Here is a 15,863-nt window from a genome sequence, read left to right as displayed (position 1 = left end):
ATACATACATACACATGTCATACCTTTTAAAAATATTAACAAAAATCCATCTGTTTATAACTACTATATGCAAAGTTTAAAATCAGCAAAAAGAGAGATCACACCCAGGTTTGATGATTCGCTTTCTAGATTCACAAAACTCAACAATGTCTTCTATGGCTATGATTTATTACAATGAAAGGGTGCAAAACAAAATCAGAAAAGAAAAAAGCACATAGGATGAAGTACAGAGGAAACCAGTTGCAAACTTCCGAGAGTCTTTTTCCATGGGAATCACGAAGGATGGGCTTAATTCCTTCAGCAACTGGTTTGGACCAGTGTGAAGTGTTGTCTAACAAGGAAGCTCATCAGAGGCTCAGTGCGTAAGGTTTCTGCCGGGTTAGTGGTCACATAAGCATTCTCTGTCTGGCATATACCAAAATTCCAGACTCCCAGAAGAAAAAGCAGACATTCAGCGTAAACCACATTGTAAAACAGTTCAGGCACAGGGAGCCACTCTTATCAGTGAGGGAATGGTGGGAATACTCCTGAAACCCAAGTTCTGAGATGCCAGCCAACCTTGCAGTCAGGCCTTTCGAAGGATGGTGTCTTAGCCCTATTGTTGTTGACTCTTCTGCACAGTAGTTATTAGCACAGTTTTATAATCAGATGACCCTGGGCTCATATCCACATTCTACCACTTACACTGATGTAATCTTGAACAAGTTATCAAAACACTTTGCACACCTCAGTTTTATCAACTGTGACATAACTTCGATTAGGCAGTCATATCATCAGGCTGCCACGGAAATCATATGCAATAATGCACATGCATTTCTTAGCACACTAACTGCAAAGAGTAGTAACTCAGTAAATGTTGATGAATAATAATAGTATATATGGCAGCTTCCTTCACAGAGCTTAGAATAGAATGAACAAGATTCAGACAAATGAAATGGAGAGTCAGTGCTTTGTGTGTGTGTGCACGTGTGCATCTGTGTGTGTGTGTGTGTGTGTGTGAGTGTCTGTGTGTGTGTGTTACCAAGTAAGTGCAGCAGGAGTTGTAAGAGTGGGCAAACTGTAATTTACAAGAACCCACAAAAGCTTCTGTGGCAGAGTAAGTATTCTTTTGCTAAGTGTTATGGAGCCACAACTACCAAAGACAGAAGTAGCTGACAGAAGTAGCTTTCAGGAGACAAAGTAGTAGCTGAAATGGAGGTGACAGTGCTGGGATCCTCACAATGGTCTTTGAGGAAAGTCTCCTACACAACTTTGTAGTTAGCATGACTGTGGCCATTATACTTGACGCTAAAAACCCTTAGATTGGAAAGCAGGATCAGAAGAAATTAGTGAACAGATAATCTGACTTAGATACAGTCTGATACTTTTGTGAATTTTTTGGAAATAAGACATTATTATTCTTGCACGTCATCTTTTATAACTGCTTGATGAGCAAATAGAACAAAGACTTTTGATGAGCAGTAACTACTGTACTTAGATATTGATTCAGATATAACTATCAGCAGGTACAGAATTTTCTTTTTGACATAATGAATGATTAAACATCTTGATTACTTGGAAAACACATGCTGAGTACAAACTTCCAGATTGATTGAATTAATAAATAAGTGAATGAATGAGCTCAGAATATAATTGGGTCCATGATTTATCAAAAAGAGACACCCGGGAGGCTAGCTCATGTTTAATAAAAATCAGATTTGATGAGAATCTATTTATTCATTTATTTTATCTTTCTTGTTAATAACAAACTAAACTGCTTGTAGGATGGAGAGAGGTAAAGGAAGCTGTTGTTTTATATCTAATGTTAGAGGCCTCCTCGAGCTAATATTAAGCATTAAAAATTCTTTACAAAATGAGTATATTTTATTTTATATCATAATTTAAGTTTGACCCACAACTGTTACAAAGTAGATATTTTATAAGTATTTAATATTAGGAGTAAGGAGCTCTAATTATTTCTAAATAATCACTTATAAAATATATCTCTTTTTGCTAGAAAAAAGATTATAGATAAATTATGTAAGTAATTCATCATTTAACTAAATGCATATAACTTTATTTGTTATATCCTTTATTTGTTAAAATTATAACTCTTACTGTATCTTGACTAATTCCAACTTAGAAATTATCAAAACCATCTCAAAAAAACAAACAAACAAAACAAATGCTAACACCTCTAAATGTTTTCTTTAGTGGTTGCCTTTAATTAATCAGTGATGGAAAAAGCCTTTATGTGGTTATCCCAATATATAGATATAATTATTTCACATACATTGCAAATTTAGTTGTGATTCGCAGCCTATGTCCCAATTTAAATTTACACATTTTGGGCAAACCCATTTATAAAATGTAGTAATCTGTTAACTTGTTTGTTAATGATCTAGGCACCACATAGAAAATGGTATACATAATATCAGGTATTATTAATCCAAGCAATTGGTAAGTGCCTTTGAATTTATTCTCATGGTCTAATTATTATCAAAACATCCATCACAGTTTTTAAAATAACTTCTTAATTATTTCTTTCTCTGGACTATAATGCATTGAGGATTATAGTTATGCTTTTATTATTTTATTCTTGGTGTGTATCAAATGGCTTTATACTGGGAGCTCAAGAAATACTGCATTAAACCAATTTCAGTTAAATAGAATTAAATTGAGTTAGTTCAATAATTTTAAGAAAAGCAGTGTCCCTAGTTTCAGATGAAATATAATTTTAAATTAAGAAGGGAATGTCAAACCAAATAATTTACACATGACAAGTCATAAAATAGCGTGGACTTTCATTGACTCTAAACCTCAATTGTCAAGTTGTATCATTATTTTAAATTTTTATTTATTGATTTGAGAAAGAGAAGGAGAGAAAGAGAGATTGATTTGTTGTTCTACCTATTCATGCATTCATTGGTTGATGCCTGTAGGTGCCCTGACCAGGGATCAAACCTGAAACCATGGCATATCTGGCCATGGCAGTTATACCATTATTTTATACAGCACCATTAAAGAAAAAAATGCATTAAAATAAGGCACAGCGCTTTATTAATATTTATAACTTTAATTTTATAATTGCCAAAAGAGCTTTTCTAGACATACTTAAACAGATTATTTTAATAATTTTAATTACTCCTGAATATTATATGCGCACGCGTGCGCACATACACACACACACACACACACATATCCAGAAAATGTGCATTACATAAATTGAGTAAGACATTTCAAAACCTTCTTTCCGGGCAGTATCCAGCTCTTCTAAATTAGTTTTTGAGTCCAAGTCTTTGATCATGTTTCACGTAGGAGATTTTTCTCTTCTCCCATGTGGAAGCCTATTTTAATGGCTAAATGCACCATTTTCTCTGGTAATTCCATCCACACTGCTGCATCCATTCTGCGAGTCTGATGCTGGTGCTTTCTTGGTCTTACCAGAATGTGTCGACAGAAGATTTTTCACACAACAATGAGGATTTCCTATTCCTTTTTAAGTGATCCTTAAATGGTTTGATTGAGCCCTGGCTGGTGTTGCTCAGTGGTTAGAGTGTTGGCCCATGCACCGAAAGGTCTTGGGTTTGATTCCCAGTCAAGGACATGTACTTGGGTTGCAGGTTTGATCCCCAGCCCTGGTCAGGGCACCTGTGGATGGCAGAGAGTCCATGTGTCTCTCTCAAATCAATGTTTCTTTCTCTCTGTCTCTCTCTCCCCCCCCCCTAAAAAAAAATCATTGGAAAAAATATCCTTGAGTGAAGATTAACAACAAAAATGGTTTCATTGAAATGTGAGTTAATGTGAGTTACTGCCATCATCCAACTAAGTCACAGAAATAACAATCCAGTTCAAACATTCATAGGCCATGATAGCTACATCACTACCTATGAGTGTGTGTGTATGCACAGTATACTAAAAAATAAAATTCTAACACATGCAAGTCATTTATATAATGCCTAGATTTTTGTTACATATATTTACCTGCACTTATGAAGATCTTTAGACAGTTTAGCTATATCTTGTTGAAAAACTTTCCCATCAAAAGTTGAGTGGTTATGGTCATAAACTATATATTAAACAGTTCTAATTTATTTTATATGTTTTCATATATATGGTTACAGATAACCAGTCCAACTGATTGGAAAGTACTGAAAAGTCTTTATATTCTATGTGAACTACTATTGTTCTTTGATCATTAAAATGTGCGTTTTCAGCTTTCAAAATTAACAATGTTAAAAGTAAATAAGTGACCCAGCAACTGACTATTTCTTAATCTCATCTCTACTCAGGTCCCATCAGCAGTATTTTGGTGAATAAATACGGGAGCCGGCCAGTGGTGATGCTGGGGGGCTTGCTGTGCTGCGCGGGCCTGGTGGCGGCCTCCTTCGGAACCAGCGTCCTGGAGCTCTACGTCACCGTGGGCTTCATCGGAGGTGAGCTTTCAGCTGGTTCACACTCAAGCTGCTTACAAGGCTCTCGAACAGCAGAACATTCTATTGTTTTCTTTAAATTTAATTTTCATAGTGGGTACAATCTTATTTTCATCTAGTACATTGAAATACTAGCTATGGAATGTCCAATCAAAATTATTTCAAGTCATGGAAAAAAAAACCCCGATTTATCAGATACATAATGTGCTATGGTATAAATGTCAAAAACAAAACAGTGTTGATCTGTTTTTATTGTTTTACCCTTTACTCTTCCGCTGGTTAAGGTGGTGGACAGAAGCTTTCTGACATATAAATAGCTTCATTTAAAAAAAAAAAAATTTTGTTACTTATTAGTATTTAGAGTATCTGATGTATCACTTATAATAGGTTAAAAATGGTGACAAAAAGTATTTTCTGGACGCACTGACTTGGTTTTAACAATAGAATTATTGGTGTCTGAGTTCTCTTTATGGTTCAGCTCTGTATTTGGTGCCCCCTTTTTTCCTTACTGAAAGATTCTGTTTAAAAGCTCTATGAGGCACATTTGCCACTAAACACAAATATTTTCAAATGACATACTGTCATTTGATTATAGTTGTTTCTCATGCATGATGTCTCTGGACTCAAACTGACCCGAATATGTACATTTGGGAAACACTATTTTTATTAGCTCCAATAATAAATTGAATCAAACTCAGTTTTAAGAAAAACTAGACTTTAATATATAAAGAAATAGAATCTTTTTCTTATGCCCACAGATAAAAAAGTAACCATGTTTCTTTTTTTCATGTGATTTTAGATCAGTCTAACCTTGCACTTATGTATCATGTGATGAAAAAAGTTAGACTCATTAAAGCCTACAACATAGTGATGTTAAAGTCTTTTTCTTTACTACTTATCAACAACTCTCTTTTTTGATACGGTAAAACACCTTTTGTGAATGGGAATCTTATTATATCTAAGAATTCTCATAGTGGAGAAAATGCCCTTTTCTTTGTGCTGAATATTCACCATATATTACATTTGACCATGGAAGCTGACTGGGCCTACAAGATGTATTAGGAAAAGGTGATTTTGGTATTACTGTACCACAAATATCAACAGCATTATACAGGTGGAGCAAAAGTAGGCTTATAATTGTTTGTAGGAAAAACAACACAATAATTAATAAATAATAATGTAAGAATAAACTGTGTTTCACATACTCAAAACTTTAAACCTACATTTGCCCCATTCTAACTTCAGTTCCATTCCTTTGAGTCTTGACGGCTTTGGTGCTGCCAGAGTCTACCGTTAAATACACCTATAAAAAATTTATATTAAGTCATTATCAGCCAGTACTTTTTGGTATCTGAAAACAGACAGGTCTTTTTAAAAACCTGACTCAGCACATTTTAGCTGTGTGATTACGGGTAAACTAACCTCTTTATGCCTCATTCTCTTTGTCTTTAAGTGAGGGAAATGATAGCTCCATTCTTTGGGAGTTCTTGGAATGATTAAAGGGAAAAAATAACATATAGCACTTTACAGAGTTTCCAGCATTCTGTTACTTTGAAATAAATATTAGCAAATAATAATCATCACAGTGCCATTATATAATATCTTAGAGCTCTGGAACTTAGTTGATTTTGGCAAACTTATTTTTGTTGTTAAGGGAATTAGAGCTTAAGTCTAATTGCCGAGTAGTACACATAGGTAAGTAGTTGAGGCAGATTTAGAGTTTTTAATTTCAAACCTCATGTTTGTTTTGCTATGCCAGAATAGGAAGTAGATGGCCACTCTCTCCTAAGGAGAACTCGGATTAACAGCTGAAGGCAAAATTCCAGGTGACAGAATGGAGAGATGGCACAAGATAAAGAACACTCAGCACACAATGTCAAAACACAATTTGGACCCTGGCTGGGTGCCAAATGGTTAGAGAGTCCTCCCCATGAGCCAAGGTTGTGGGTTCGATTTCCAGTCATGGCACATATAAGAATCCACCAATGAATTAATAAATAAGTAGAACGACAAATCCATTTATCTCTCTCCCTCTCCCTTTCTCTCTCTAGGCAATAGATAAAAATTAAAAAGAAAAGCACAATTCAAATCAATTCCTGCGTTTTAATTTTGGTTCTTTTACTTACAAGCCACTGACCGTAGCCTGGTCAACTTTATTATTTGCAAGCTGGGCCTAGTTACACTCTGCCTGTCTCCCGGGAACGGCAGGGGTAGAATCAGAGAGCACGCTGCCTTGTTACTCTCCGGGCATGTTCTTGGCTCCGCCCAGTCAGCTTTTAGGGACCCTCCTACCTGTAGAAAACATTTGTATTAAATGTTTGCAATAAGTATTTGTACTTAGTATTTGTATTTAGATTCTGAGTGTTCCAGAATCTAAATACTTAACTACTTTGTAGCATTGTCTCTATTTACATAAATTGGTAAATGCAGAATTCTTCTATAGCTCCTAAAATATTATGGAATAATACCTAGGCTAAGGGTGAAAAAAAGGTAGTTTATAGAAATCAATTTTATGTACTTTTAAAACAAACTATTCATTACTATTGCTAAATAGTACCTTGGTGAGCCTTAAGACATAATTCATTTTCAAAGACTCTATTTAGCATGGCCAAGCAGTTCCCTAGACAGCAGGAACTTGTGACTTATATAAACAATAACCTTTACTCCCTGAAATAAGAATATGTTTCAAGTCCAAAAAGTATTTGTTTTTTTAGTTAACACACATGTGCATCTATATTCATGAAATGTGGAATGCGAGGGATGGAGAGCATGAAACTAATGTCATGCATTTATTCTTTTTTATGATTTGCATGGTTTTGAAGAAATATCTCTGGGGAAACCTAAGATTGTTTATAAGTGACAAAGATTTTATAGTCTGTTCAATTCTGAAAAGAAGGCATTCCCTTTTTAAATGTGGTCTTCCCCACAAGGAAAAAATCTATCACATATATATATGTGTATGTATATAAATATAAAGAGATGGAAATCTGTGGAATTAAGTGATTGTAATTATAAGAACTAATAATTTTGTCTCAGCTTCAACCTATTCTATGTTTATTGAAACATCCGTAAAAATTTTTGGTTTTACTTTTGTGTTTTAAAATGAAAGCAGTATGAACTGTCATACCTATCAAGTGCCCAGTGATGAGAAACTTTTTATGTGCCATTCTCCTGATATTTATAATTAACAAAAATCACTACCTGCCTTTGCATTTTGAGTTTTGCCTTACCCAATTGAATGTACGTTTTGAAGAGTAATTTCTTTTGTGAGTGGCGTAATGTGTTTGTGTTTTTCTTCTGTTTTGTTCTCTGCAGGTTTAGGTCTAGCCTTCAACCTGCAACCCGCCTTAACTATCATTGGCAAATACTTCTATAAGAAACGACCTATGGCGAATGGACTCGCCATGGCAGGAAGTCCTGTTTTCTTAAGTACATTAGCTCCTTTCAATCAGTTCCTTTTTAATACTTTCGGCTGGAAAGGAAGCTTCATGATTTTGGGAGGTATACTGTTGAATGCCTGTGTGGCTGGGGCTCTCATGAGACCCGTCGGACCCAAACAAACTACTAAGTCTCAAAATAAGATTGGAGAAACAGAGCATGAGTCAGGTGTGAAAAAACGCCCTAAGAAGAAATCAGTATGGAAAAAAATTAATGAGTATTTAGATTTCTCCCTTTTCAAGCACAGGGGATTTTTGATATACTTATCTGGAAATGTTATTATGTTTCTAGGATTTTTTGCCCCCATTATATTCTTGGCTCCATATGCTAAAGACAAAGGAATTGATGAGTACTCTGCAGCCTTCTTGCTGTCTGTTATGGCTTTTGTTGATATGTTTGCGAGGCCTTCTGTAGGATTCATTGCAAACACCAAACTTGTTCGACCTCGAATCCAGTACTTCTTCAGTTTTGCAATTATGTTCACTGGAGTGTGTCATCTCTTGTGCCCATTGGCAGAAGACTACGTAAGCCTGGTGTTTTATGCTATATTTTTTGGCCTTGGATTTGGAAGTGTTAGCAGTATCCTTTTTGAAAGTCTCATGGACCTTGTTGGTGCTCAAAGATTTTCCAGTGCTGTGGGCCTGGTCACAATTGTGGAGTGTTGCCCAGTTCTTCTTGGCCCTCCTCTTGCTGGTAAGAATATTTCTCATCAAGGAAAGCAAAAGCATAACATCAATAGCTATTAACTGAGATGTTCTTCATAGTATATCATGTACTTTGTAATAAAAATATACTAATAGCCTGAAAGGCTATGAGTGTGTTAATTTCAGGTGTTATTATGTATTTTTAAACTTCATAATTAGTTGAATTTAGTTCTGAATTTGTTTCAAAACCTGAACCTATGAATTTAAGAATTTAAGTTAAATTGATAATTAGTAGCATAATTTTTAGGTTTTTACCCATATCAGTTGTTTTGTGCTTTAAAAAATGCACATAAAAAAGTCACTTTTTAAAAAATTTTATCATTGGTGACTAAATTTCTCTTCTGTATATATTAAAATTAGTCAAAAATTTAAAATTGTGCTCTCAAAAAGTCAGGATCTATCTTCTTATTGGTTATATTGATATGCAACTTGTTATATGCCTAAGGAAGGAATACTTTTAAAATACCACTGATAGGAATATATAATGAAGGGAAATCCATTAAAAGTCATTTTTTTAATCAAACACTTACATTTCATATTTATAAATTATATAGACTACCTATTAATTTTAAGATCTGAAGTATTTTTAATATGCCTATAAAAGTATCTGTTAAATAATCCAGTAAGGAGACACACGTATAAGTTCATTTTGAAGTTTAGACTTTGTTTAGTCTTAGACTTTAATGTTATAAATATTAAATACTTTTTGTGGGCCAGTCTTTTGCAGTAACCACTGTATATTATTTTGGTTAATGCTAAACTTATTCACTTAGACTCCTAGCCTGCCCCCTAGTGGTCACAGTAACTGTTGGGCTAAATGTAAAATTTTCAATGTATTTAAATCAGTTTATAAATGGTTTCCTACAGGACATAAAGGAATTATTTCAAAAGTGGGGAAATTCATGATTAATTTGCTAATCTTAAGGCACCTTGACATTTTACCTTTTGCTTTTTTACTTGGTTAGGAACGAGCTGTGTATTTGTGGACTTTCCGTCCACCAGTTGCCCTCTAGTAAATTGCACAGTTGTTTTGGGTGGTATATCTCTCGGTGTGGATATACCATGGCACCAAACCAATTTTCAAAAAGAGTGAAAACCAGTCGGTCTTATTATTAGCCAATTGATTTTGTTTTATAAGACAAGTACAATTGGCCTATCTTTTCATATAGAAGCATTTTTACCAATGGGTTTTAGAAGCCTATTCATTAGCAATAAAATTCTTAGTGTCAACAGAGAAAATCAGCCATGGTGGGATGATTAAAAAAAAAGTCAGGTGAACAGATGTAGTAGGTGGGCTTTAAGGATGAAAATGAAGGAATCTGATTTGGCTACTTCTCCTTGGGCTGAGAACCTTTATTAATAATATTTAAATCTATTTCTGTACCCTTGAATGCTTATTGTTGCCAGACTACTGCAATAGTGGTGCCGATGGTGGCAACTGATTTGTGGCTCCTTCTCAAAGCTCTCACACTACAGCCATAATACTTCCATTTTTTCCATCCTGTTTCTGCCTCCTGCTACCCCTGACACTCCATGGCTTTTAGGTGGGCTTCTTCTCTACAGTATTTGGTATCCCCTGGATTGGTGTCTGGTATATTGTAGGCACTCAGTAAATACTTTTGAATGAATGGGTCTTCTTGTAGTTACTTCTCATACAGTTGCTGCTATTCCTACTACTCTTGTTAGTAGAGCAGAAAAGGGTAGGGAAAGCATGATTTTAATTTTAATTTTTTGTCAGCCCAAACTTTCACTGCTGTACTCACAAAGAACTGAAGCTTTAGTTCTGGAAATCGTATATGGCTCCTTGATGATGATAAAAAATTCCCAACACATTTAGTTAGAAAGTATGTTGATACGGCAGCCCAAAGTGATATGAACTCTGATGGGGCCATAGAACTGATGTTTATGGGTTTTGAAGTGTCATAATCATTGTGTGAATAGAAATATTTGACTTAAAGTCATAATGGAAACCCAAATTATGCAGTTTTTGTTATGCTTATGTATATGTCATATGTATTCAAATAAGCCTATTCCACCGTTTACCTAATTAAAACAGGGAACCTTGTTCAAATAGATAATTTCACAAGTAGCTAAATTTAATACTGAGCTACTGACTAGATATCAGTTAAACTGATAGAGATTCTGACTAAACAAATAGGTTTATATCAGAATCACCTGGAATAAGTATTTAAGAAACAACATGGATTTGTGTGCACTCACTTCTGCTGATAGTAAGTATTGTTAAGAATCAGGTGCCTGCAAAAGCAAGAGGCAAAACTGTGAACTGAAACATTTTTAAAAATCAATAAAACCTTCAGATTATATGGCGCCAGGCTATTTCTTTCATATTTTCAATAGTCAAATGGAATGAACATCTTCCTGATTATTTGGCCTTAATAATTTATTTAGATAAAGTAGAAAACTGTAATTTGCCACAAAAGTGACATAACACTTAACCAAGAGGTTTGGTGAAGCCATCGTACAGAACAGTTACAAAGAAGAAATTCAGACAGACCTTGACCAGAACCCAGATTCTGCCCCCCCCCCCCCCCCCGGGCTGTGTGACTATGGTCAGCTTACTTCATAGTGCTCTTGTAGGATTAAATGAGATATCGCAAGTCAAAGTGTTTAGCCTAGTGCTCGGCATAAAGAAAGCATTTAGTAAACATTATGCCCTGTTATGAACTTGGTAAAAGCCTTTGGGTCTTTCCTAAAGAAGGTCATGTTTCCCTCTTTATTGAAAAGATAGGAAGCATGGCAAGGAATGAAGCACTCTCAGTGTGCATGCTGTAAATAGACAGATAGATAGAGCTATTTCTATATGTAGAGATATAAAAAATGTACCTCAAAACACGTGTATGTATTTATGAATATGCACCCCAAAGCATATCTACCTACTTTGTCTTAGCTGTACATTTTTATTGAGGGAAATAATGTTCGATAATTTTAATATCCTGGTAATATAATGCTGCATGTGCCCATACATGCCTTTATTTATATATATAAAGTCATAAACTCCAATATTTTTCTTTATTAAAGTCTCATTTAATATTAACTTAAATAAGCAATAGGTACAGACTGTGTCTGTGGAAGAATTTATTTGAAATTCTTATTTATGGTTCTTTTATTATTTTATCCTAAAAGATATTTTTTTGTCTCTTAGGTAAATTGGTGGATGAAACTGGAGAATATAAATATATGTATATAGCCTGCGGAGCTATTGTGCTCCTGTCAAGTGTGTGGCTGCTCATTGGCAATACTATAAACTATAGATTGCTTGCAAAGGAAAAGAAGTTGGAAAAAGCGAAGGAAGAAATGCACAACAAGCCTGAGTCCAGAGAATCTGAACCCTTGAACACATCTAAACAACATGATGTTGAAGTCAGAAGTACACGACCAGGGAGTAATCCTTCAGAAAGAGAAACTAATATATAGCAAGAATCACATCTCTGTGTTTATGACCTTTTTTTTTTTTAAGTATGTTTTTATTGATTTTTTAGACAGAGAGAAAGGGAGAGGGAGAGAGAGAGAAACATCAATGAGAGAGAAATGTTGATCGGCTGCCTCCTGCACCCCCCCTACTGGGGATCCAGCCTGCAACCCGGGCCTGTGCCCTGCCCTGATCGGGAATCGAACCAGTGACCTCTTGGTGCATGGGACGAAGCTCAACCAACTGAGCCACACCAGCTGGGCCGGTGTTTATGACTTTCTTAGGAGTACTTTTTTGTTTTTTCATCAAAATATTGGAAAGAATTTTAGTTTAAATAAAACTTGATAATGAGTTATGGAGATGAAATTTTCCTCAATGGTAGATTTTAAATATTTCCTTTTTAAAATTTTTATTTTGAGATTATGCATACAAAGAATCCATGCAAGGGTTTTATTTTCATACATGACTCTGGCTGTGGTGGTTAAAATAATTTGAAAGTCTTCCAGTGACTTTCAGTCTTGATTATAGAGATCTGGGTTCCAAACCCCTGGTTTAAGTAGTTAGAAGGAGTATGTTTAACCCTATAAGAATACTCTCCCCGTATTTCATTTTTTATTTGATATTAAAGTGTGAAACGGGATTAAAGGAAAATGAATTTCCACTCACACTATCTCAAGAACAAAAGACAGACAACTTCAAAAAGAACATTATCACCATACTATTTTTTTTAACTTAAAAAAAATCCATGGAGAAAAAAAGTGTATTATATTTGCATACTACTGTACGTGTGGATTTTAAAGATAAGAACTTAGGTGAAAATGAGGTGATTTTCATTTGAAAATACAACTAACTGTTGTGAAAAAAAACATTTGCGTATATAAAATAAAATTGAAGAAATGAAAATGCTACATTTTAAACCATTATTTCTAAGCACTGTTAGATTTGATTAATCCATGCACATGATTTCTCTGAGGGGGCCATTAGTACCTGGTGCTAGAATATAGACCCCTGAAATAATTTGCAGAATGTTTACCTGGTATGTAAACTAAATTAAAAGCCTAAATTACTCCAAGCAATGAACGAAGTCCATTGATTTTTAAAATTATTTTTTAAATATTTTTTAAAATTGATATTTAGAGAGAGAGGAAGGGAGAGGGAAAGAGAGAGAAGAAGAGAAACATCGAGCCCGAAACCAGGGCACGTGCCCTGACTGGGAATTGAAACAGCAGCCTTTCGGTGCAGGGCATGATGCTCAGCCACACAGAACAGGGCTAAAAAGGAATTTTGTTAGCAATCCAGAAAGTAATAAGCAGGGATTTATTTTAACCAGAACGTATCCAGTCTATTTTCAGGCTGAGACAGCCAGTGGAATCCACCGCAGTCCAGGTGGACAGGTTTACAGACAGGCCAAGCTGTAATTCTGTAGTGGTGATCAAAAGGTTACTGTTATGAGTAATCCATTTGTGTAAAGCTAAGTGTGGGAGGGGCTTATACTGAGCCCTCTAAACTTTCTCATTTCCCTCCCTTCCCCAAAAGTGCAAAAGCAAAAGACAAAAACCACGAATAGGCTTTTTACTCAGCCACCTAAAATGCCTCATGTTATAGAGATGTGAGCCCTTGAAAATTCTGGCCTCTACTCACTGAGCTTCCTGCTGCCTGTGAACATAACTAATAACTAAACCAGGAGACTGTCAAAAAAAGGCTTCTAGAACTGGAGGCTGTGTGTGACTTGGTATCTATACTTGTGAAGTGTAGGGATCATGTATAACACAATAGCAAGAAGCTTGCCATCCTGCAGCCCAGATCAGTTTAGCAGTTTCTCATTTTCATAACTGCGTGAAACATCTGGGAATCTGAATCACTCTCGAATACAGCGGCATATGATAGTTCTGTACACTCGGAACTATAAATACCATCTTGGGTTACAAAGCGCGTTTAAACAAGAAAGAAATTGTGCATTAAGGCTAAAGTTATAAATATTTATGCCTATAGATCAGAAGTTTAAGATCATGATTAATAAAAAGCATTCAATGCTTGATTATTGAAGTGATTTCACTCTTAAGTTGTTAAAAGGAATGTGCTGTTTTTCTTTCCTTTTTATTTTTATTGCAGTAGAGGCAGGTGTTATTCTTATTTCCTGTAAGATTGTACCTGTACACCAAGCTTTTGTGATAGTTTCGATTAAGGATTCGATTTGTAAAATGTATGCACTGTTTAAGCATGTGGCTCATATTTAGGAAGCTATATAAAATTCCATATATCATTTAACATTCACTTTTTGCATATAAAAGAGGCATTTGTATTTTTCAAATATGTAGTAAAATAATATGTGCCAATACCATAGGTAAATTAATCAGGGAAATGTGGCAGTGTATGGCTGTTTTTTTAATTTAGTTTTGCCCAACCTTGAGTCTTGAATGAGCTATTTTGATATTACTAGTGTTTTCTGTGGAACTCTGACTTGTCATAAGAAATGTAACATCTTGAATTATCTGAAGACACACTTGTAAATTAATATAGATATCAGACGTGGGGGTGGGAAGAATGAACAGCCAGGTCATGATTGTGGGGTTTTAGGCCTAAGGCTATAATAGTCCTTCTTACCACCTGCTGGTAGAGACATGCTGGCGGGTGCATTCCAGGGGTTTTCTCCATGAAAGGAGGTTTATTCACACACTGATGAATTTCTGGTCAAAAACCAATCTGTATTTATTTTGTTGCTCTTTGGTCATTTTCTTTTTCTTTTCATTTCTAACACTGATTAAAAAAGAAAGGGAAGGGAAATTGTGCATTCAAAGCACATGATATGATGTACACAGTCCTGTCTGACCATAGCAATGCAGAAAGTTACAGTGATGCACACAAATTCCCATACATAGATACTGAAAATTAAATCAGAACATACTGGAAACAGTGATGTAAATTCACCTACAGGACTTAGAATTGTTCCAGGGTAAAAGAAAATTTTCTACTTGTTTACTCTCCCTTCCCCCTTGAACTTGTAAAAATATTTGTTGCTTTAAAAGAATCTTTCAAAGAGTGAAAAGGGAATATCAACCTAGAACATTCATTATTAAATAGTCACAAAGACGGCGGAGGAAATATAGTGGGCTTCTGTGCCTGTAACGATTAGTTCAGAAAATATTTCTTCCCCTAAGAAACAATCAATTTTAGATGTTCAAGATATCAGGAAGCAAAATCAGAGCACACTCAACACTCTTCAGTCCCGTTCCCCCCGATGGGGTTGTACAGGAGGAAGGCGATCGTGAACCGGGGGACCAAAATAACTCACAACCGCTGCCTAGTTTATTTTTCCAGCTGTGATAAGTGAGCACCCCATATTTCTCACCATCTAACCTTAAGTACGCCTTTACTAATGTATGGATAGAATATGGGGTCTGGATTGTCCTGACTTACCCCACCCTCTCTCCTGATGCTTTTTAGGTCCGATCAGCGCACATGTAAGAGGCGGGGGTCAGGCTCCGGGTGCTTCGTGTTGGAAGCATTGGTGCTTTCTCAACATAACTTCACATGACTCCTAAGTTTCGCTTCCTCAGTACCAAGTTCCAACCACCTTATCTCACATCCCCCTTCCCCAGACACCAGAAAATAACTAAAATCACTAGGTTTGATACATTTGAATGTGCTCTCTAGAGAGCCAGGTATTTTTTACTGTTCCTTCTCTAGCTAACCATGGCCATAGAGGATACAGAATAAACGACCACAAATGTATGGTGTAAGTTGCTGTTATAAAATGTAGCGATACCGTTAATCAGTTAGTTGAAACTTATTTTCAATCCAAAAACACCTTTTCTGAAAATAGATAAATAAAATTTTAAAATTATGACTGTTACGCTCAATTTAATAAAAGGAAAGGAT

The 15,863-nt window shown here is 35.4% G+C and overlaps 1 protein-coding gene across 2 annotated transcripts in view; it reads left to right on the top strand.

The window, feature by feature from the left end:
* Nucleotides 1–14,626, top strand: part of SLC16A7 (solute carrier family 16 member 7) — a 139,171-nt gene extending 124,545 nt beyond the window's left edge. For both annotated transcript variants that reach the window (XM_016224481.2, XM_016224483.2), the window contains 3 exons: nucleotides 4,272–4,415; nucleotides 7,728–8,543; nucleotides 11,718–14,626. In XM_016224481.2, coding sequence (XP_016079967.1) covers nucleotides 4,272–4,415; nucleotides 7,728–8,543; nucleotides 11,718–11,989 — 1,232 coding nt within the window. In that variant the 3' untranslated portion in view covers nucleotides 11,990–14,626. The remainder of the gene's footprint in view (nucleotides 1–4,271; nucleotides 4,416–7,727; nucleotides 8,544–11,717) is intronic.
* The last annotated feature ends 1,237 nt before the right edge of the window (nucleotides 14,627–15,863 follow it).

Source organism: Miniopterus natalensis, chromosome 2, assembly GCF_054644295.1.
Source record: "Miniopterus natalensis isolate mMinNat1 chromosome 2, mMinNat1.hap1, whole genome shotgun sequence".
Classification (NCBI taxonomy): domain Eukaryota; kingdom Metazoa; phylum Chordata; class Mammalia; order Chiroptera; family Miniopteridae; genus Miniopterus; species Miniopterus natalensis.
The sequence above is the reverse complement of the archived record's forward strand: the minus strand, read 5'-3'. Positions and strand labels throughout refer to the sequence as shown.